Source organism: Micropterus salmoides, unplaced genomic scaffold, assembly GCF_014851395.1.
Source record: "Micropterus salmoides isolate LMB-PRFRI ecotype aquatic unplaced genomic scaffold, ASM1485139v1 Ms_hic_scaffold_10, whole genome shotgun sequence".
In the NCBI taxonomy this organism is placed as follows: Eukaryota; Metazoa; Chordata; class Actinopteri; order Centrarchiformes; family Centrarchidae; genus Micropterus; species Micropterus salmoides.
Window position 1 is genome coordinate 11332298 of NW_024040041.1, and position 21365 is coordinate 11353662.

The window sequence follows — 21365 nt, forward strand, 5'->3', positions numbered from 1 at the left end:
AGTGTTGCCCCTCTGCGCGTGCACACACACACACACACACACACACACACACACATTGAAGATGTACAGACAACCATGTTAGACTCAACAACACAAAAGCAGTCAGACACTTCAGAGCAAAAAAAAAAAAAATGCAGAGGAAACACAGACGCCGCAGGAAGCAGCGGCGAGGTGGGACGCAGGGAGCCCATCAAGTTTAGCGGCCATCTTGGAGGGTACGCAGCAGTGCACCACAAGCCAATGGTGAGAGCATAAGAGGTTCCTGACTCTCTGGGCACCCCTCCGTCCACAGTTTGGACACAAGCCAAGTCGGGCATCCCGCACGCACCAGATTTCCTCTGTTCAATCCCAGCATGCCTTGGCACGACGACGAATGATTGCAGCCACAACGGAAACAGAGAAGAGACGGAAAAAGAGACAGAGAGGCTGGATTTCTGCCATGTCTTCCTTGTAGTGAGTTAATGAAGCAAGAAAAGCTTGGATACACTTCAAGCATCAACTTTCACAGTGGGCACAATAACCCAAGCCAGCACAGACAGCAGGCATATTGAGCATGTCTTTCATACTTATTTTAGCATGTTCCCACCTCCTGCACAAACCTTAATAAGGCAAACAGCCGCCAACTTGTCGGAAAACTGGATGTCTTTGTTCACGGCTGAAATCATGTTTGTTTTATGTCTTGATCCCCATTTTAGTGCTTTTTGCAGGCGAAGCAGGATTACCGTGCACAGAGGAAATTAAAAAAAGAAAGGCCCCAAAAAATGTGTGTTGCATTCAGCATTACCTGGCATGTAAGCAGACGGATGAGTTGTTGTAACCGGGCTCCGGGCAGACTCAATGAGTTTTCAAACAGCTGGGTGGGCAAAGAGGAGAGGATGTGGAGAGATAACAACAAGCAGGGGAACAAAGACGAGGAAGAAGTTTTCAATTATTTATTTGTTTTGAAATAGTCCGTCCATTCTGTTCTGTCCGTCCATAGTTTTGTCTTCAGCTTGATTTGCGGTGAGGTGTTAAAAACATTCACAGGTTAGCAGCAGAATTCTTTCCACCCACAGAGAAACACGACGCCGTTAGGGACAGCTCAAAACCTTCCAAAAAACTGAAATTGTCATTTTTAGGCTTTGGTTTTTGTTATGGATTAATCTTTGTTCTCCCAACTCTTGGATCAAATTTAGTGAACGAATATAAGTAGTAATGAACAGCAGGTATTTACACAATAAAGTGGACACACTGTCAGACGATGGAGCAGCAGTTTTAAGACTTGAGGAACAACCAACCACCTCAACCAACCGGCTGAGAAAGAGAAAACGGTCAAGCTGAAGGAAGAGAAGACACTCGCTTGCTTCGCAGACCCTTGCACCCCTGCTAGATGAGGAGATCATGAGGAGATCCCACAGAGAAAAAAATAAATAAAGCGGAGCTCAGTGTGGAAAAGAATCCAAAGAAAGAAATTTCTTTTTTGTAGCAGTTGTATGGTTGAGTTGTTACCATAGCCAACACACTAAAACAGTCCAGATGTGTTTGGTCTGTAACTGAAGTGTTTTTAAAAGCCCAGGCGGTAACAGTAAAGCAAGAAAAGACAGCTGAATCATAGCTACAGCTTTTTAAAATTAACTGAAAGAGGCTCAGTGGTGGATCTAAAAAAGTTTTTGCATGGGGTGGCAAGTGCTTTTGGCAAGGTGACATGGTAGGGTTGTCGATGGGGGTCCCTAAGGTGCTCATGAAATTACAGTTTATTTCAACTATATCATAATTAAAAATGTGTCCTGTAGCTGACTAAACCCTAAATCAGATTTTCAATTTTACATATCAGATATTTTGGCAATGCTGTCCACAGACTGTTCTGTAGGCTGTCCGTGTATATTTTAGGTTATGTAACAGCCCGATCAACCAACATTTAAGACACATATAAAAGCTAACTGGTTTAGTTTGGAGGAATGGCGTGTGTCATGTAAGACAGACCGATTAAAGAATGTTTGAACACAAGTGAACAACTCACTGAAAAGGCATTTACTTCACTACATTTCAGGGTGAAACATTGCATGTTTTACTTCACTACATTCATCTGAGATCTGCAGTTTCTATTACTTTGCAGATTATAATCTTTATACAGTCATATTATAAAATATGATGTAAATATGAGGAGGCTAGAAACTCATAATCTATGTGAAACATCTTAGGTAAAAAAGCTCCTAAGGTAAATAACCATCATGTCCTGGTGGGAGGATATGATAATTAATGAAATTACCTGCTGTGTGAGGCACTGTCAGCATGCTAACATTGATTTCTGAGAGAGAACAAAAATGGCTAAGATGTTACTGTTACTTGCTGAAGTGTAATAGCAGCAGAACACATGTCATCCAGACAGACAAAAACATGGATGTTTCTTTTTATTGCCTTCATAACTAAACTTTCCTCTGATAAATTATTTATCCATCCAGCAGTTGTCTTTAAATCAAACATTTACAAAAGTTAAAAGAAAAATACAACAGAGGTTCAAATCATAAATATTCACAGCTTTAAATTAATCACAAACTCTTAATAATCCTCTATCTGCACTCTTGCGCTCCTGAGTCAGGCAAATCAAATTACTGACAGACCACTTGTCAAAATGTAAGATTTCCTACATGCAAGCTGTAACATTGCATGTTCAGTACATAAACCATAGTTGGTGGCAGTCCTGAGCAAATTGTACATGTGCAAATTCCTTGAATTCAAGAGGTCAAAGGTTTCACATTTGCTTTCATTCACATTCATTTTCTTATATCTAGCGTAAAGTGCTTTTCCTTCACATTTGTTCACTTTCATTTTGGATGACGCATATTTGATATTTATATATATCTTAAGGTGATACCAAAAGTATCCTGGAGGGGAAAAAATTAAAGAAAAAAATAAATCCAGGCACTTTTTGGACAGAGAAAGGAAAAACTTCATTCAAGTAACTGTTTTCCCCACGACAGTCAGTATAACATAAGTGAGCAGAGCTTAGCGTGGTCTTCATCCTTTTTCCCCGCGCCGTCCACCTCCCCGCTACTCTCCTCTTCTCCTCCATCCCTGCTTTTCTTTGACTTCTTCTTGTGTTTGTGTTTCTTCAGCTCACCTTCCTCCAGCAGCTCCAGGGAAGGTTGTCTTGTCTCCTTTTTGTGCTTCTTGTGTCTCTTTTTCGTCTCTTTTCTCCTGTCGTCCCTGCCGCTCTCCTGGCTTTTCGATGAACTGGCGCTGTTGCTGCGGCTGCTGGGCCTCTCCCCTTCCTCCAGCTCTCTCGCTCCCTCCCACTTGGTCTGTCCGTCAAGTTGATCAGCCTTACCCTCGCATGGACCACCTCCTTCTCTCTGAGCCACCATCTCTTGATTTTCTCTCGCCCCTTTGCCTCCTTTATATACTTTATCCACTTTGCTTCGCTTACCAAGCTCTGACCCACCAGAGGGTTTGCAGGGGAGTGGGATTCTCTCCTTACCCCGGCTGTGGGGGAGGGAAGGTGGGGAGTGGTCGGTCCCTACAGGTCTGTCCTTGTGTCTGAAGCTCCCTGATGGATCTTGCTGATTATGATAGAAGTGGGGATGGTCTTTATATGTCTTGTGTGCATTTTTATCAGGCAGTTCAATAGCTCTGCTTATTGTGCTGCTTTCCCAGCTTCTGCCACTGGAAAATTTCCCCCCAGGACTGGAGGAAGTCATGATGCTGTTGTGGTCGCCTTCTCGCCCCCTGTCTCTCCTATCTGTGTCATGTGACACAGAAGAAGCGCAAGATTGAACGGAGGAAGAGGGATTCCTATTTTGGATTGAGGCAATGTTGCCGTGCTGGCCATCTCTCTCCCTTTCTCTACCTTTTTCTTCCTCCCTTGTTCTCCCTTTTGACCTTTTGCTCTTTTTCTGCCTATCCCTAGGTCTCTCACTCTCCCTCCCTCTATCTCTGTGCCTTGGTCTCTCCATCTCCACCACTTTCTCCCTACCCCTGTCAGTTCTGTCTTTGCCACTAGAGGGAGCCTCACTTCTGTGTGAAGAGGACAAAATGTTATTTTTTTCTCCCTCACTGTCCCTTGCGTTCTCCATTGCTCTGGCCCTTTCTCCCTCTATTTCCACTGACCTCTGTCTCTTTTGTTCATTCTCTTCCTCTGTTTCCCTGTCAGTTGGTGTCTCTGCTGTCACAGACACGGATGGTGAAGGCATAAAAACCGCAAGAGCATCCGCTTGAACTTGGATCTTGCTTTCATCCTGCTCTTCTCCCTCAGACTCTTCATTCTCCCATTTGGAGCGAGGGACCTGAGACAGATTGAAGAGAGAGATACCATGCAGTTTTTTGTTTATGCATGTATGTATGTCTTAATCTTTTGACTCATGAACCTCTAAAGTAGAGCAAAACATCCTGCAGACTTAGAAGTTAAACCAAAGAATACTTAACAAGACAAAAAAAACTAAAGCTCACAGAAATAATACAAAGTGATGATATGACTTCCTCCACACATTTAAAACGCTCTGCTGGCACCCTGCATGTTCTGGGCCCACGGGCTGCTCTCACGTACCCACCTCTATGAGTAGGTGCTGGTCCTCTTTCTCCACAGCTCTGTCCTGGTTGTATTCCTCTAGAGCTACCACCGTCTTCCACTCCTGATGAGACTCGTAGCTGCTACATTTCACACACAAGATTTTTTTATTTACAAGATTATGCGTTTACATACTGACAGTTGATTAACATTCTAATTATAATTTCTACTCTTATCATTGGTTGTGGATGAGCGACTACACAACACAATAAAATAAACTAGATAATTAACTCTAATAATTATGTTTTGAGACTATTAATAGCCAGTATTTTTACAGCAATATCCATTCACTGTATTTACAATCTGCAATTACTTCACTATAGATAAGTTTTCATTGTTAGTTGCGGAGCCTACCATTCCCATGCTGGATTCAAATGGCCTTTCTATGTACAAGGGATCAACAGGAAACAATGCATATATGTAATTCAGCGTTGTGGTTGGTTTATCTCACTGATACCAGACTCACTGTTTCCAGTTCACTCTCTTTACTAGAGTTTTTGACAATAGTTTTAAAATAATACATGGTGTAATGGACCAAGAAGGAGCAGCTGTTAAATTAAGCTGTAGGATTATAACTTTAAAGAATAAAGCAGTAACATTCTGACCTGCCATCGTCCACCGTAGGGTTTGGTCTGACATGGTAGCTGTCGTTTCTGCTCCTCTGTGACTTGGACTTCACCGTGTTTTCTTCTTTCTTCATCCTCCACTTCACTCCATCCATCAGCTCCTCCTTTGGCTTTGACTCCCCCGGTGGGTTTCCTCTGTTTTCCGTGCATGTGCTCTCTCTCTCTGCCCTCTTCTTCTGGGTACCTGTGACTAACTCTCCCATCTCTCCCTCCTCATTTGTCACCTCTTCTCCTTTGCTGCCCTCCATTCTAACTCCTTCCTTCCACTGTTTTTTACTCACCTTCTCCTCCTCCACTCCTCTGAAGGCACAATGCCTTAAGTCAAAGTCCTCTTCTTTTATGTCCTCTTTCTTTTCTCTAACATCTTTTTTCTCTTCTGGAATTTTTCCCCACGCCTCTCCCTTACCATCTCTGAAGGTAGCTTTCTCCCATTTCTGTCTTATCTTTCCTACATCTGGTTTTATGTTATCTTCAGTCACACCTTCCTGGTCTCTGCGGGATTCATTCTTTTCATTTACTTCAATTTTTGTCTCTCCTCCATTTGACTTCTCCTCCTGTCTATAACAAGTCTTCTCAATTTCTCCCGTTGTTTTTACTGTGATGCTCTCTAAATTAGACAAGTCCTGTTTTTCTGTTTTCTCTTCCTGTCTTTTCCCATCCAGGTTGATGTTGATGCTTATCTTCTTCTGTGGTTTCACCTTTATCTCTCCCTCCCAAATGTCTCTGTCTGTCAGAGGCCATGTCTTCCTCTCCCTTTTCTCCGTCTTGGGCTTCTTCCTGTCAAATGGATTCGGGGGTTCACTCTTGTGGGTTTCAGTGTGCTCTGCAATTTTACTTTTCAGGCACTTGCTGCTTTGAGCCTTAACAGGACTTCTCTGCATGTCCTCCCCTTTTCTTTTTCTATTCTTCTCTGATCTGGAGTCAGAAGCTTTGCTGCCTCCAGGGTTTCTGTATCTGTCTGAATCCACCCTGTCTCCACCTTTGCTGTGCTTTTCTTTGTGCGGTCTCTGCTCATCCTGCCTGGACTCTGAATGTTGGCCTCTTCTCCATCCTTTCTCTATTCCCAAATTCCTTTGTTCTCTGCTTTTTCTTTCATAGACTTGATCAAAACGTTTATCTGGTTTCACGAGTGGTTGAATTGATTCTAAGGCAAGACTGGCATTTGCTTTGTCCTGTTCCAGTGTGCCATCCTTGCAGGCATTTGGTCCAGTGTCATCAATTGAGTCTGCAGCATCAGGGGATGAAGAATTCTTTCCTCCTTCTTCCTCATGTTTTTTAATGCTCTTTTGCTCATGTTTTAAGGTGCTGAGTTTCTCCAGATTCCTTGTGATCAGCTGCTTGTTGTCTTTACTTCTTTCTTGAAGTTCCACCTCCTTACTGTCCTTTGTAAGTGTGATTGGCAGGCGGCTGTACTTCTCAGCACACCTCTGCTGATGTGCCATCAGCTGAGCTCTGTCTTCAAATGAAGTGGAGCGACCATCACTAGACGACTGAGAGGGAGGGGATCGGCTGTCATTGGACGAATGAGGTGGAGAGGAGCGACTGTCACTAGATGACTGAGATGGCGTGGAGTGGCTGTCACTTGAAGAGTGAGATGGAGGGGAGCGGCTGTCGCTGGATGACTGCGATGGAGGTGATGGGACGCCCATGCGGGCAGTGCGTCTAACTTGTCGACTTAGAGATTCAGAGTTGGTGTGTGAGTGATTTATGCTCCCTTCTCTGCACCCCCACTGAGGATGAGGAGAGGGATGGAGGTTGAGGAGGGGAGGAGGCAGCTGGTGGAAGAGGCCAACATAGCTGCTGAAATATTTCTCACACCACTCTTTGTACTCCCTTTTCCACTGCAGGTAGCGCTCTCTGTCCAGCTCCAGGCTGCTAGTTTGATTTGCATGTTGAGCATTCAGGCAACTAGCTAAACCGCCCCCTGAGCCTCCCGCCTCCCTCTGGGAGCGCTCTCCTCGTCTCCTGGAGCTGTAGCTGCTCGAAGCTGGTTTCTTATTGCTATGCCGACTGTGCTGGCTGTTTTTGCGGTGACCTGACGCCGACTTGGACCTCGAGTAACCCACTCGAGGTGAAGATGATGAGGACGGTGTAGGGGAGCGTGAACGTTTGTATCCATAGCTATAGGACCGGGAGGAAAGAGAGCGGGTGTGAAGGTCTCTGTGGCGGGAGTAAGGTGACTGTGGCCTGGGGGGGGGGAGAGAAAGACAGAAAGAAGGAAATATTCAGTTGTGTCATGTGTCACACAAATTTTAAGGTACTATTGCCTTGTTAGTGTTTGAGTCGTCTATTTCAGATTCATTGGGCAAAGCTTGCTGCATGCACTTTATGTACCGTTAGTCCTCCAGGAACCACATTCATTCAATGTTTTTCTCCCCTGAAAGCCACATCGGATATTTTGTCCAATGTGTAAAAAGATTCACAAACCTGAACATCAGTCTTGGTAATACCCGAAGAAAGAAATTGTATTTAGGCTACAAATACCTTGATCTTCCTTGGGACCTGGACCGGGAACGGGATCTGGACCTGCTTGAAGAGGACTTGGACTTAGATGACTTTGAATGAGAACGAGAGGAGAAGCGTCTGTAGGTAGATCCTCCGTGAGGTGACCTGAGATTTAAAGATAGAGGGTAGTAACTGAGGGGAGGTATATATTTTCCTACATTGCTGGTGGTTGTTTCTCAGCCATTGTGTTTGCAGAACTTCTAAAGCTGTGGGGTTTAGATATTGAGCTTGACTGACTGAGAGCATGCGCAAGGAGGGAGGCTGCGCAGGATTTATTAAAAGTTTTAGCAAATATGACAAAAAGTTATTTTTAAAAGGATTCCCTACTGGAGCTTTAAAGCCTGACGGGTACTAGATATCTGACACAAATATCGAAATTCAGTTAAAAACCCAAATTAATATCCTTAAAAACATCTGCAAGTTCAAAAAAGGCCACTGAAGTTTCTTTTGTTGTTTGGAATTGAAGTAAAGACCATTTAAAAAAAAGGATAAAAAAGCTGTCAAACTCATTCCCTCCACAATTAAACAAGAGAAGCCTTATGACTTTTTTTGATTACCTTTCCTTTTTCTTCCTCTGATGACTGTACCACTCCTTGGGTATGAGGGCAGGGATGGGGGCGATGGAGGTAGAGGAGCAGAGGGAAGGGATGGGGGCACCCTGGGGGGTTGGGAGTGTCCAGACGGGCGTGGTAGGTGGGTATCCAGGGGGGTAACTGTTGAGAGGCTGCTGAGCGGCGAGGAATGTGTGAAAATGGGGGGAGGGAAAGAGAGGCGGAGGAGTTGCAGGGTATGAAGAGGAAGAAGAGGAGGAGGGAGGACGCTGCTGAGTGTTCGATTCATTCCAGCCTCCAGTGGGACAACTGGAGGAGGAAGAGGAGCTGTGGAAGGGGTAAACAGGAAATTACATCAGTCCTGAAGCAGTCAAATAGATTAGTACCTACACACACACACAGGCTCCCACTGACCTCTCCCAGCATGGTGAAGGCCCACAGTGTCTTGGGGCTGAAGCTGTGGATTCAGGGAAAACATTTTTATATCATTTTTTACCTGTGGTAGCAAGGTTACTGCAGCTCTCAACATAATAATGAATCAATGCTTGCTCAAATAAAATGACACAACACACAATGAGCAGACACACATTATAATGAATAGACAGTCACCTGAGGAGGACTGCTGTAGGTTCACACTCACTGTCTGGGGCTGCTCTACCACTGGAGTGAGGTTAACCTGATCCGACACAAACGTCACAGATTTTCATACAGAGAAACGTTCCTGCGTCGAGTTAGCGTGTCCGTGTCAGTGTGTATGTGTGTGGGTACTCACCAGTGGTATCTGCTGTGATGGAGCAGCAGCGGGGTCTTTGTGTAGAACAAGCACAGAAGGGGCAGCAGCCGCTGAGTCATCATGTGTCTCTTCTGCAGCTTCTCTGAATAAACAAGCAGATACATGACAGTACCACATCAACGCAACATCACTGTAATTGGTTGCCAGTTCTTCCATCGCAAATCCAGTGCAAATATTTGATAAGAGATTGCACCAAATGTTCAATTTCTGTGGGTTGTTGAAGGCTGCAGCCACAGAAGTAAACTCTACATGAATGACTGACTTTGTTAGAAATAAAAGAGAAGGGGATTACAGCTTTAAAAGTTTAAGGAAAATCACTTAAAAGGTACCACAACAAGAAATCTGATGCGTCACAAGCTAGCTTTTCAACCAGGTGAGGCAGCAGAGGCACCACGAATGAGTGAGCCAACATCACACACACACACACACACACACACACACAATCCCTAAGTGATTTTACTTGTCAGATATCTCCAGGTGGCTTTGCACAGGCTCGAGGGACGGGCTTGGTGTGCTGGAAGCAGAGGGGGGGCCTGTTGCTGTGGGAGGAGCCCCGAACACCTGAGACGATGTTGGTGTGTCTGCAGCCTGTGAGAAGGGCAGGAGAGGGTCCTAAAGAAGGGAAACAACAACAGAACACAGCAGGGATCAGAATATAATAGAACAAGCAGGAGGAAAAAAAATCATAAAGAAACATTATATTAAACAATATCCAAGAGAATATTTTCATAATATAAATGACATTATACATGCATATTTATTGTTAGTTTACAACATGCATTTAAACGTGCACTATACTGTGGTTTCTAACATTAGTTATCGCTCTGAGACTTGATAAACATCTGATTGTGAAAAGCAAACAGTAATTATTGTGTTTGCTCCTGAGTCACTGTTCTGCCCCCCAGAAGAAGAAACACATCATTATAAAAGGTTCACCTGCTGGCTGTGGGTTGACTGGTAAGGCTTCTGAGGCTGGCTCTGCATGGTGAGAGGGGGCGGGGTGGGGACAGGGCTTGGCGTCGGGGCTGGATTTTGGGATTGGGAGATACCGCACCCTTTTACCAGACTTTTAGTGAAACCTCGCTCTTTCTTAAAGGTGTTCACAGCCTGTGTCGGGAGAAACAGACAGACAGAAAACGGAATCCTGTCAGACAACTTCTATAATGAAGTTCAACTCGAAAATCAATACTTTTTTTCCATTTATCTGTCCATTCACCTGTCTGAGAAATTTATTGGCTGACAGGGTATCAGGGGAGACATCTGATTGGCTACAAGTGGGGCAGATGTGTTCCTCTGAGTCCAGTAAGGCGGTGCGAATACCTGAGCAAGAGATAAAAACAGCTGAAATGTGAATATGGAGACTCAGACTGAAGAATGAACACCATTTATTAGTTATCAGTTTTCATGATGAACATACACCTTGGTTGTGTGTGCTACTATTCACAGTGTGATAGTTTTAGCAGCTATTATTCTGATACTTTTATGTGGGTTTAGGCTGGAAATAATTACATATTTAAAGATTTGGAATCTGCTAATCCAAGTGCAGTTTAACAGGCTCTTTAAAATTGGGAATTATCATGTACCGCAGAGGCAGACACAATGCTTCCTGCACTGTTAACATGGATACAGCACATCAGGATCAGAACAGCAGAAGTACAGCAGACACTCACAGTCGTCACAGTAGCTGTTTCCACAGCAGGGTATAACCACAGCGTCACTCAGCAGGTCGTGACAGATCACACAGAGGAGTTCTTCAGGTACAGGATCCTCCTCGCCTTCTGACTTGGGCTGGTCCTGTGGAATGAACGGAGGCTTCTCCTTCTTGCCTATGGCATACGCCTGACTAAAGACAGAAAATGGCACATACTCTCACATTTGCTTTTTTATGTGTTCAGAGGACACCTTTAATCAGAGTGACTTTAAAAAGCAAAGTTTGAAAGAAGGTTGGCGTTTTTGACATTTTGACTCGACAAGTATCAGCTGACGAGCACATACTGGCTGTTGGAATTGAATTTTCATATGAAGAACAGTCTTGCTAATTGTTCCTATAATGATTCAGTTATCCAGGCCAAAGGATATCTACAAGGATCTAGCCATGCTTAGAGAGACCTCTGCACGTCTTCTGAAAGGTGGGGAGTCCTGGTCACATTCACAGGCGACATCTTCAAGAATGAAGCAGCAAACCCAGGTGCTTTTGACTTAGCATATTTAGATGGTCCCGTTAATTACAATTTTTTGCCTCAGATATGATAAACTTACATAAATTATAGTAAACAATTCAGGGATTTGGATTTTATCCTGTAAGACTTTGTGCAATAATTAACTTTAAAGTAACCAAAACATTTAAAGGGCAGGAGGTATCCTGGAATTTGTAATATTTCTGGTGATTTCAGGTTGGAAGTAAAACTGCAAAAAGCTCAGTTATGTTTGTCATGCCATCTTCCTAGAGTCCTCTTGAATGAGCCACTCTGAAAAAGTATGGAAATTGGTTGCACACTTTCCTTGTATTTAGCCTAGTTCCACATTTTGGGAAATGCGTTACTTGCTTTCTTGCCAAGACCTAGATGAGAAGATTAAGACCACTCTCATGTCTGCTTGTTATACATAATAGATACTGTTAGCAGCCGGTTAGCTTAGTTTAGCATGAAAAGAATGGAAAGTGTTGACTTGTGAGCTTTATATGTGCTAGTAGACAGAATTTGTTACCTTCAGACACAGCCTGACTAGCTGTTTCCCTGTTTCCAGCCCTTATGCTAAGCTAAGAGGCTGCTGGCCATATCCTTACATTTAACAGACAGACATCAGAGTGGTATCAATCTTCCCATCTAACTCTCGGCAAAGAAGTGAATATGCGTATTTCCTAAAACGTCAAACCATTTCTTTAAGGACACACAAACATTGACTCTTTTGTCTCACGCATCTATGGCAGGAATCGCGTAACGTCCGCAGTTGGTCAGCATGGCTCCCTTTATGCTGGGATCATCTACCTCTACCATGAAGGAACGTGGGATGCCCGTACTCTTCTTTATTCTCAGAGGGGCCTCGAAATTTTTATCCTGCTGTCAAAAAAACACACACACACACACACACACACACCTTTACATTTAATGCTAGGCTTACAGTCAATACTTAAATACACTCTCTCGCCGGCCACTTTATTAGGTACACCTGTTCAATTGCTTGTAAACACAAATAGCTAATCAGCCAATCACATGGCAGCAAGTAAATGCATTTAGGCATATAGACGTGGTCAAGACAACTTGCTGAAGCTCAAACTGAGCATCAGAATGGGGAAGAAAGTGGATGTAAGTGAACGTGGCGTGTTGTTGGTACCAGATGGGCTGGACTGAGTATTTCAGAAAGTGCTGATCTACTGGGATTTTCACACACAACCGTCTCTAGGGTTTACAGAGAATGATCCGAAAAAGATATGTATCCAGTGAGAGGCAGTTGTGTGGACTTTGTTGATGTCAGAGGTCAGAGGAGAATGGGCAGACTGGTTCAAGATGACAGAAAGTCAACAGTAACTCAAATAACCACTCGTTGCAGCCAAGGTATGCAGAATACCTCTGATCGGACAACACGTCGAACCTTGACTCCTGTCAGCTAAGAACAGGAAACAAAGGCTACAATTTACACAGGCTCACCAAAATTAGACAATAGAAGATTACAAAAATGTTGCCTGGTCTGATGAGTCTCAATTTAGCTGCAACATTCAGATGGTAGGGTCAGAATCTGGTGCAAACAATAAGAAAGCATGGATCCATCCTGCCTTGTATCATCAGTTCAGGCTGGTGGTGGTGGTGTAATGGTGTGGAGGATATTTTCTTCCAACAGTTTGGGGCCCTTAGTACCAAGTGAGCATCGCTTAAACACGACAGCCAACCTGAGTATTGTTGCTGACCATGTCCATCCCTTTATGACCACAGTGTACCCATCTCCCGATGGCTACTTCCAGCAGGATAATGCATCATGGCTTAAAGCTCAAATCATTTCAAACTGGTTTCTTGAACATGACAATGACTTCAATGTACTCCAATGGCCTCCACAGTCACCAGCTCTCAATCCAATAGAGCACCTTCAGGATGTGGTGGAACAGGAAATTTGTATAATGGGTGTGTAGCCGTCAAATCTGCAGTAACTGAGTGATGCTATCATGTCAATATGGACCTGGGGGTCCAATCCGGTACTAGCAAGGTGTGCCTCATAAAGTGACCAGTGAGTGTACATGTTGGCACTCAGCATACAGTACAATACACATACGCACGCACGCACAATATCAACACACAAATAACTCTAGTACTGGATAGCAGAAATGTAAACACACACAGTCATCAAATAATTTTGTTTTGAATTGTGCGAGATTACAACAGAAACTGCCTCACTTAAGAGATACCTTATGTTCTGCTCTTACCCCGCTCGTGGGACAGTTCCTGATGTGGTGTCCAGTATTTCCACAGCGATAACAGGTGTAGTTGGCAGGAAGAACAGTACCAAACTTCTTGTTATAACTAGAGCAAAAAACAGACACAGAATGAAAGGGGGTGGGGGGAATTATAGAAAAGCAGGGAGACTTAAAGTGAACCATAAAAAGTATTGTACAAAACATTAGCAGAGGAAAAGGAACAGAATGATGGAAAATAATGGAAGATATGTGTGGGTGTGGGATAAAGATGGGGCAACATAATAACAGCCAAGAAATAAAAATTTAATCACCAGAATATGGTGATGGACAGAATTTAAGGACAGGGAGAAAGTACCAAGGAGACAGAAATGTGGATGAGGGAGGAGATATGAAAGCACTACAGAAGTGACTCACTTCATGGAGTCATATGTGGACTGATTTATCATAACTCTGATTTTATCCTCCTCTGACACATCCGCATCAGCCAGGTTAGCCATCTGCATGTACACACACACACAAATGTATGTGAGTAATAGACACAGAAATGGGATGTCAAGTAGAAGGATCAGGGTTTAATTCAAACTGACTCACATGAACCAGGATAAATATGTACAAGCTGAATAATAATTTTTTTTTTTGAAAAGATGAGTATACCTTGGAGAAAAAGGGCATGACTCTGGAAGAACGCTGGTCATCCATCTGTCAGAATTAAACACAAAATCAGTTTCTCTGATGAAGTGGCGAGAGCCTCCAGGTTGCATGTCTTGGGAAATGATTGAGAGCTCTATGTTCATATGTAATGGAAACGAAACACTTTGAAGTTTGACAAGCAAAGACACAGACCAAGACAAACCAAGACCATTTGACCTGCTAAACTTGACGTTTTAACTCCTGTAACATTGGTGATTTCCTCCATAATGTGGGAGTAACTGCATTATGTCAAATTGTCACTTTATAACCTTTTGATCTGAGATCAAATTTACACCAGCATCCAGCACTGATTTCCATACAGAGTGGTTAATACACATCGGCTCGCATCCCAAGATTACTGCCCCAGCACCTCCTGTCAACTTCGCTTCTCATCCCTCTAAACTTGCTACACTGAAAATGAAGAAGCCAACAATATAATGAGAGGTAGACATCACATAATGGCTACCTTGGTGCCCCCCGCCATCTCAACTCTTTTTTGTTTCTGAGCACCTGTTTGTGGTTTGTTCCTCTTCTGTGCTAGAGAAAGCAAGATCAACACAACAGACAAGGACACTTTTAATCAAAGCTACCAGCATGGCTCAGTGGATGCAATATCAGTCTGTCGGTTGGTTGGTCGGCCTACAAGTTTGGTCCGGTCAGAAATATAGTATAAAATATCATATAATAATAATAATAATGACTTTGGTGATATCTGTCCGTCACATTTTTTTTGTTCAATAACTGCAAAACTAACGACATTCCCATCAGTCTCAGTTTAGTGCTAATTACCAAATATACTACCAGTGAACATGGTAAAACATTATACATGCTAAACATCAGCATGTCTGCATTCTGACGTTAGCATTTAGCTAAAGTACAGCTGCAGTGGCCATACATGTTTAGTCTTGTTTTTTCTTTTTAACAAGAAATAACATTAACAAATAACACACACACACACACACACACACACACACTACATGTATGACCAACGAAAGAAGTTCATCGTTGCAAAATGTTTGTCAAATTTGCAGCTTTCTCAAGCATCGAGTTTTCTCCAACTACTTCCTTCCAAACGGTAAACTTTGCTATATTTTACAGATTTCACTCAGAAAGTTACTTACTTATACAGGAGCTGGTTTTGTCAGCCAGTCAGGGTCAAGTATTGTGACTGATCTTTATTCCCATGGAATAAATGCATTTTTACCAAAATAAGATTTGGAATACCTTATGAAAAGCCAAATATTCACATACACACAAACACGTATTCGTAAATCATAAATGCAATGTATTTTAAAATCTCCAAATTGCCCCTTAAAACCTCAAAGTCATTGTTTCATTTAAAATCCAATGTGCTACATGAAAAACGACTCTGACTTGCACTATCTTGTCTTGTTTATGTTAGTAGTACGACAAATCTCCCTGCCTGAAGTTGCATTATGGAACATGTAGGATTCAGTGTTTTTGGAGCCTGACACAAACTGCGGACTAAAACTTAGGATATCTCCGCTGCTTTGATTTTAACTATTCTTTTTTAAATGTGTCTTTTTTGAGTCCCCAACTCTGTGAAAGTGCATGGAGCACCATTTTATGTCCAATCTCCAATACCATTCATGTGTGTATCAATGATTATTCTTCCGTTTAACTTGTGGACAGATTTTAACCATCGATCTGAAATGTCCAAGGATGACAGAGACCGATGTCTCCAGAAAGTGTTATCTGACGTGACATATCGACTGTGGTTGTGATTCAGCGTACTTCTCTCCAGTGAAGTCAAACACATAATCAATACATAAGACAGCTTCATACAAACGACTTTATTGGTGGAAAAACACAAAAGGAAAAAAGTATGTGTAGTCCAACAGACTCAAAGTACTAAGAAGAGTGGCAGACACTTCTCCTACTGAGAAACCAGAGACAAAATCAGGTCAGTGCACACTAATTCAGACGGCAGCAAGTAAAAGTTTTTGAGATGTGTTTGAGTTAGTAGTTAGTTTACAGGATTATAAGCAGAACTGCACTACAAGAATTCAGAACGAAATAACAATGGTGCACCACTTGGTTTCTGAGGAGCGAGTCTGAGAGTAGCAGTGTTTTTTTGTTGTCCCTACATTAAAGCTAAAACACTGTGAATCCAGACCTTTTTTGATCATGTTTTTTTTTCCTCTGTGGTAAGGGAGGTTCTGGTGACATTATATTCCTATGTAGTAGTCAATAAGTCCAAATTCTAAACTGGATTTTGAATTCAGTTTTATTTATATAGCGCTAATTCACAACAACAGTCATCTCATTGCGCTTCATATAGAGCAGGTCTAGACCGTACTCTGTGATATTATTCACCTTCACAATTCCCATTGGTGTCAATGATACTTTTTCCTAGCATCTGTCCACTTAATCAGTCTACAGTGTATTCTGGTCATCTAATAAATTTTTCTGACACATTCAATTATTTTATGGCTGATGGACTCAAATCCTATGTGGTGATTGAATGGAATCTAATTTACTGAAGCAAAACCCACCTTTATAGTAACTTACAAGACTTAAATTAGCTATCAAAAAAGCTAATAATATATGTATATGCAAATGCTAGGGGCTACTCAATGTCTGAGAGCAAATTCTGCAGCACCTCATGGAAAAGAGACTACAGGGCAATGACTTGCAGCAGAGCCAACATCATCAGAGAACAGTTGGGTTTATCAGCTGAGAGTTACTGGCCTGCATGATAATGTTTGACCCGCCCGAGCAGCTCCCACCAGCCATAGATAAAACCTGAATGATCTGAATGAACACTGACTGGTGACACAGCATTTTGTTTAATTAACAGCCGAGAGCTTTTATTAAAGAGAATATAAACCCTCATGGTTAAGCACATAGCACTGGTTAAATTATAAACTTCACATTCTACTTACTTACTACTTTTAATAGTTTTATGTTATTTGTATTTATTGTCTTTTTTTCCTCAGAGCAGCAGCTCCCCGTAAACCAACTGCTGAGTACTGAGAACCACTTCCTCTTTTTCAACAGGAACTTATTACAATAGAGGAAATAGAGGCTTTCAGTGATTTAAATTGGGGTTTCATTTATCTAAATCAATCATACCAAAGCACACATTCAACTATTTTTCAAGCACAGCTACTCGGCTATGTTAACAATGTGTATGTTTAGTGGAGCTGCAGGAGAAGGAGTGAAGTGGGATTTGGTTACGTACTGCTTTGACGGCTCCAAGGGCGTGGTGAAGGTGGACATCTGATCGCTCACTGGAACACAAAGAAAATCATGTTTTAAACAAGTTGTCCATGACAGTCTTTGGAAATAAAGACAAGAGCTGAAATTACCAACATTTTTGTTTATCTAAGAGGACATTTTATTGGCACTACTTTACATCAACAAATGAGGGAGAACAAAAGTTTAAAATATAAATGTCAAAATAGTCTTGTGTATGGAAAGTTTTGGAAAGTCCTGGGCTCCTCCAGGTGGTCGCCAGGTTGTAACCCTGGCTCTGGACGTCAGCACCTGATGTTTTGATACGAGACTCTGTAACTATGTTTCCCTAAATCTGCCTAGTCCATTTCTCTGTCAGGTGGTGATTTCCTACATTACCAAGAATTCAATCCAGTTTTATTGGCATGAATGTAAAACAACAATACTTATTACCCAGAATGCCCCTACTGAAAACACAAACCTGTGTTTCACTCCTAGGTGTGAAGTCAGCCTGATAATAGATATTTTTGACATAATTTGTCAAGGTGTGTTAAATATTGTAAATTGTAAATAACAAAATTGTGAATCTAGGAAGAACAACTTAATCTTTGATTCTGAAAGACAGACACTAAAACCTAATGTTTACTGTTTAATGTCATTGCAGCATCAAAACCTCAACATGTGGCCTTGTTAAAAGTACAATATGACAAACACTCCACTGAACAATAAAAACAGGCCAATAAATGCCAGTTACAATCACCCACCTTTAGTTGAGTTTAAGTTTAATGTCAAATAATGTAAATGCCTTTGAAATTACTCAAAGTTAAGGCTTTCTCTGAGACTTTTTGAAGATGAGTGACTGTTAGTCTGCTTGTGCAGGTGGAGTTAGTTTGCTGCATTTAATCTTGTGGGCAGGGTTACAACACTCCTTTATGCCTCATTCCTCCTCTCCACCAGTCTGCATGGTGCTGACGGAGCTAATCACATGACCGCCAGTCTGTTCCAGTGAGGTCTTTTCCTGCTTTCCATGCATAAAACCCACACTACTGCTGTCTCTCTCTTGTCTAAGCCAGACTAATATTTGGGTAATCCCTGTGAACGTCACCATGGAGTTACAGTTCTCCTTCTTTCCTCTTTTCCTGTGAACATATTTTCATCATGAAAATTTTATGCAAAAACCCTGTTTATCAACTGTCGACCATCAACTGAAATATTGTGTAACGGCCTCTGTATGGATTTATCATGATGATGTTTACAGCAATGTTTTCTTCAGCATTGTTGTCCTCTACCTGCAACTACAGCAACAGCCTTCTAACAGCTGCTGTTAAAAACCATCCCATTAAGCAGAAACAATAAAGGACCCTACATTACATAATATGGTGTGCTGCAGACCTTTAACTAAAATACTTCATAAACTTTCTGAATATTATTCTTATTATTGAGGTTGCTGACTGGGATCCATCGTTAGTTCTTTTTATTTACTACAACATAACTGTGGGACACTGAGAACAGTAAAACGTAACATTTTGCACCAATATTTAGTGTAAATATTTATATTAAAACGACCTATTACTGAGCCTGAAGCCGAAGCTGAGTATGCTTAACTTAAGCTTAACTAGCTAATATCCACTGCCATTGTAGGCTTATAGTGAAACGTAAGGGATACTTCAAAGCATTATTTCTTGGGGGAGTCGAGTGACACTGCAACACTAAAGGTAGACTTGCGGGTGCCAGGCGGTAGCTCTTGCAGGCAGGGTGGAGACTTTGCAGTGGCGGGGATGTCAACCCTAATAGCAGTGCAGGAATTCAGCTACAGTATGTGCAGAAACCAGAAAAACACACTTACATGTTGCGGATCTTGCTGCTCGAGCCAGACTTTCCTCCGATGATGGGAATTCTCCTGACGATGACAGAGGAGCCTTTGGGGATCAGGCCTTCATCATCTGTGTACTCTGAGAAGAAGAGATGGAGAATTTGAGGGTTTAAAGTTTTTTTTAGATGCAGGTAAATATTTACTATAAGAAAACCGCTCATCTTCAGGGTTATTGAGAAAGATGTCTATGAGAAATTATTATTGAGAAATCATGTCCCACAGTTAATGTTAGAATGACTCTTTGGTTCAGTCCAGTCTGGGCCTGTAACAAGAATGACTTTATTTCAAGTCTTTAGTCTTGGCTCAGTCTCATAATCTGGTGATTATTATCTTGATTCATCAATGAATCTATAACGAAAGAAATACAAAGACATTCAATTTACTATCATAGAAGGCTTAGAAAAACAGCCACTACTCACCCCTGACAGGCTGGAGCTAGTGAAAAACAATTAATTGATTATTAAACAACTTGCTCATTAAGTTTCTGCTGACAGAGTAAATTAATTATTGACTAATTGTTTGAGCACTAGATTGATCTATTATACATTTAGTCAATTCTACCCTGTAAATCTGCTAAATTACAGTGCTCATGGACAATTTCTGAAGTGATACAAAATGCTTTGAATGTGACTATTCAAATTTCAGCGTTGTTTTAATCCGATGACTTCCTATAATAAATTATATTGTCTTATTTCATACAGTTTTACTGTTTTTTATTTTTCTAAACTCTTGCACAGCAGCCTTTTTTGCTTTCAGTTGAAACACTATGTGGCATATGATGAAATTCAGAGCTTATCTGCAGGATATTGACACACATTGGTAATTGACATTGGTAATAATTACCAATCATAGGATGATTATAATGTCCCTCTTGCCTTACTTTAGAGAGTTTACTTTAGATTGCATTGCATTATTGATGTATGTATGTGTGTGTGTGTGTGTGTGTGGCTTTAATCTTATGGTCATGACTAGGTGGTGCTCCCACCCCACCTTTGCTATTTTTATCCTACATCTCTGTTGGGACTTCTTCATGCATGGCACTGACCAGAGCTGATTCACCACTATCAGGCCGTGTAATAAAGGGCCTGAAGCTAAATGCAGCAGGAATGTGTCCCATTCATTAGACCCCCTTTGTCATTGCTTGACTTTTCTGGACCCCCGTCAAGCTGAAAGAGGTGACGCAACCCTCTTACCGGGCAGCTGTCAAAACTGGACCACGTGTTTTTCCTTCTAAAGTTCAAACTCTAGATAAGATAAAAGATAAAAGATAAACATACCGTTATCAGCCCATACATATGTTTCATTACCTTCTTTGGTCTGTGCGTTTGTGATCTGCAGGTCGCAGTCCCCGGCTCGGAGCTTCTCTCTGCCCATGATCTGCCTCTTCAGATCCCTCAGCGTGATGTGCGGGCCGTCAAAAACCACCGTGTCGTAGCTGAGTTTGGAGGAGAATTTATAATGAACATGAGTCATGCTGAAATCAAGCAAAAACGCCGTCAGAAACCCGACAGCTGACAGTTTCTCTGCGATGACAGAAACCCTGTATCGTGGTACTTCCTATGGCTCAAAGTTAGCTAGCTATCTGCTGTTAGCCGACCAGCTGCGTCGAGCGTCAGCGGTCCACCGCTAACAAGCTAGGTCGTTAATTAACAACTGCCCGATAAAGTGGCGTTGACAGGATGACATTTCCCGGCGTCTGGTGGAACAGCAGCAGAGACTCAAACCAAAGCGCATTCAGTTAGTTTCGAGTCTAATTTGAACTTTAATTCCTGCTAAAGCTGCTCTCAACCCGAAGTGTTCTCTGACAGAAACCACCAGCTGTTTCCACAAGCAACTGCTCGTCAGCACAGTGCACGCACCATCTGATGCTGCGTTCACGGGATCCCATAAGACTCCAACTTACGAGCATCCAAGTTAGTATTGCTAACTCATCTGTTCCTCATAATATCGTTTTGTGGAGATTAAATGTGTATTGAAGTCACAATGTGTTTGTGCTTATGTGCTTTAAGAAACTGTCGGTTTGTTTACAAGGAATTTGTTGTAAATCAGGTGGTTTAGTTGTGTTTATTTTTTTCACATTGTCTGATCTAATCATTGATCAGTTGCAAAATCATTGTTAACATATATCGCACATATTATTATTGTTAATATTATTATTATTAGAAATAATGGCAATAAGAG

At 42.0% G+C, this 21365-nt stretch overlaps 1 protein-coding gene across 3 annotated transcripts; it reads right to left on the bottom strand.

The window, feature by feature from the left end:
* Positions 1-2373: 2373 nt before the first annotated feature.
* Positions 2374-21049, bottom strand: LOC119885882 (E3 ubiquitin-protein ligase RBBP6-like). Of its 3 annotated transcripts, none has more exons than XM_038696213.1 (19): positions 20492-21049; positions 19158-19263; positions 17319-17367; positions 14078-14122; positions 13838-13920; positions 13433-13529; positions 11935-12077; positions 10689-10861; positions 10235-10338; positions 9955-10125; positions 9479-9630; positions 8998-9100; positions 8835-8901; positions 8640-8682; positions 8232-8552; positions 7654-7779; positions 5149-7356; positions 4527-4623; positions 2374-4262 (listed from the first exon to the last, which is right to left on the bottom strand). In XM_038696213.1, the coding sequence occupies exons 1-19, from the start codon at positions 20655-20657 to the stop codon at positions 2961-2963; spliced, it is 5556 nt and encodes a 1851-aa protein (XP_038552141.1). In that variant the 5' UTR covers positions 20658-21049; the 3' UTR covers positions 2374-2960. The 3 variants fall into 3 exon arrangements, with proteins under 3 accessions (XP_038552141.1, XP_038552132.1, XP_038552124.1); XM_038696204.1 differs by having other exon boundaries at positions 4527-4626; positions 11935-12074; positions 20492-21048; XM_038696196.1 differs by having other exon boundaries at positions 4527-4626; positions 20492-21048.
* Positions 21050-21365: the final 316 nt, after the last annotated feature.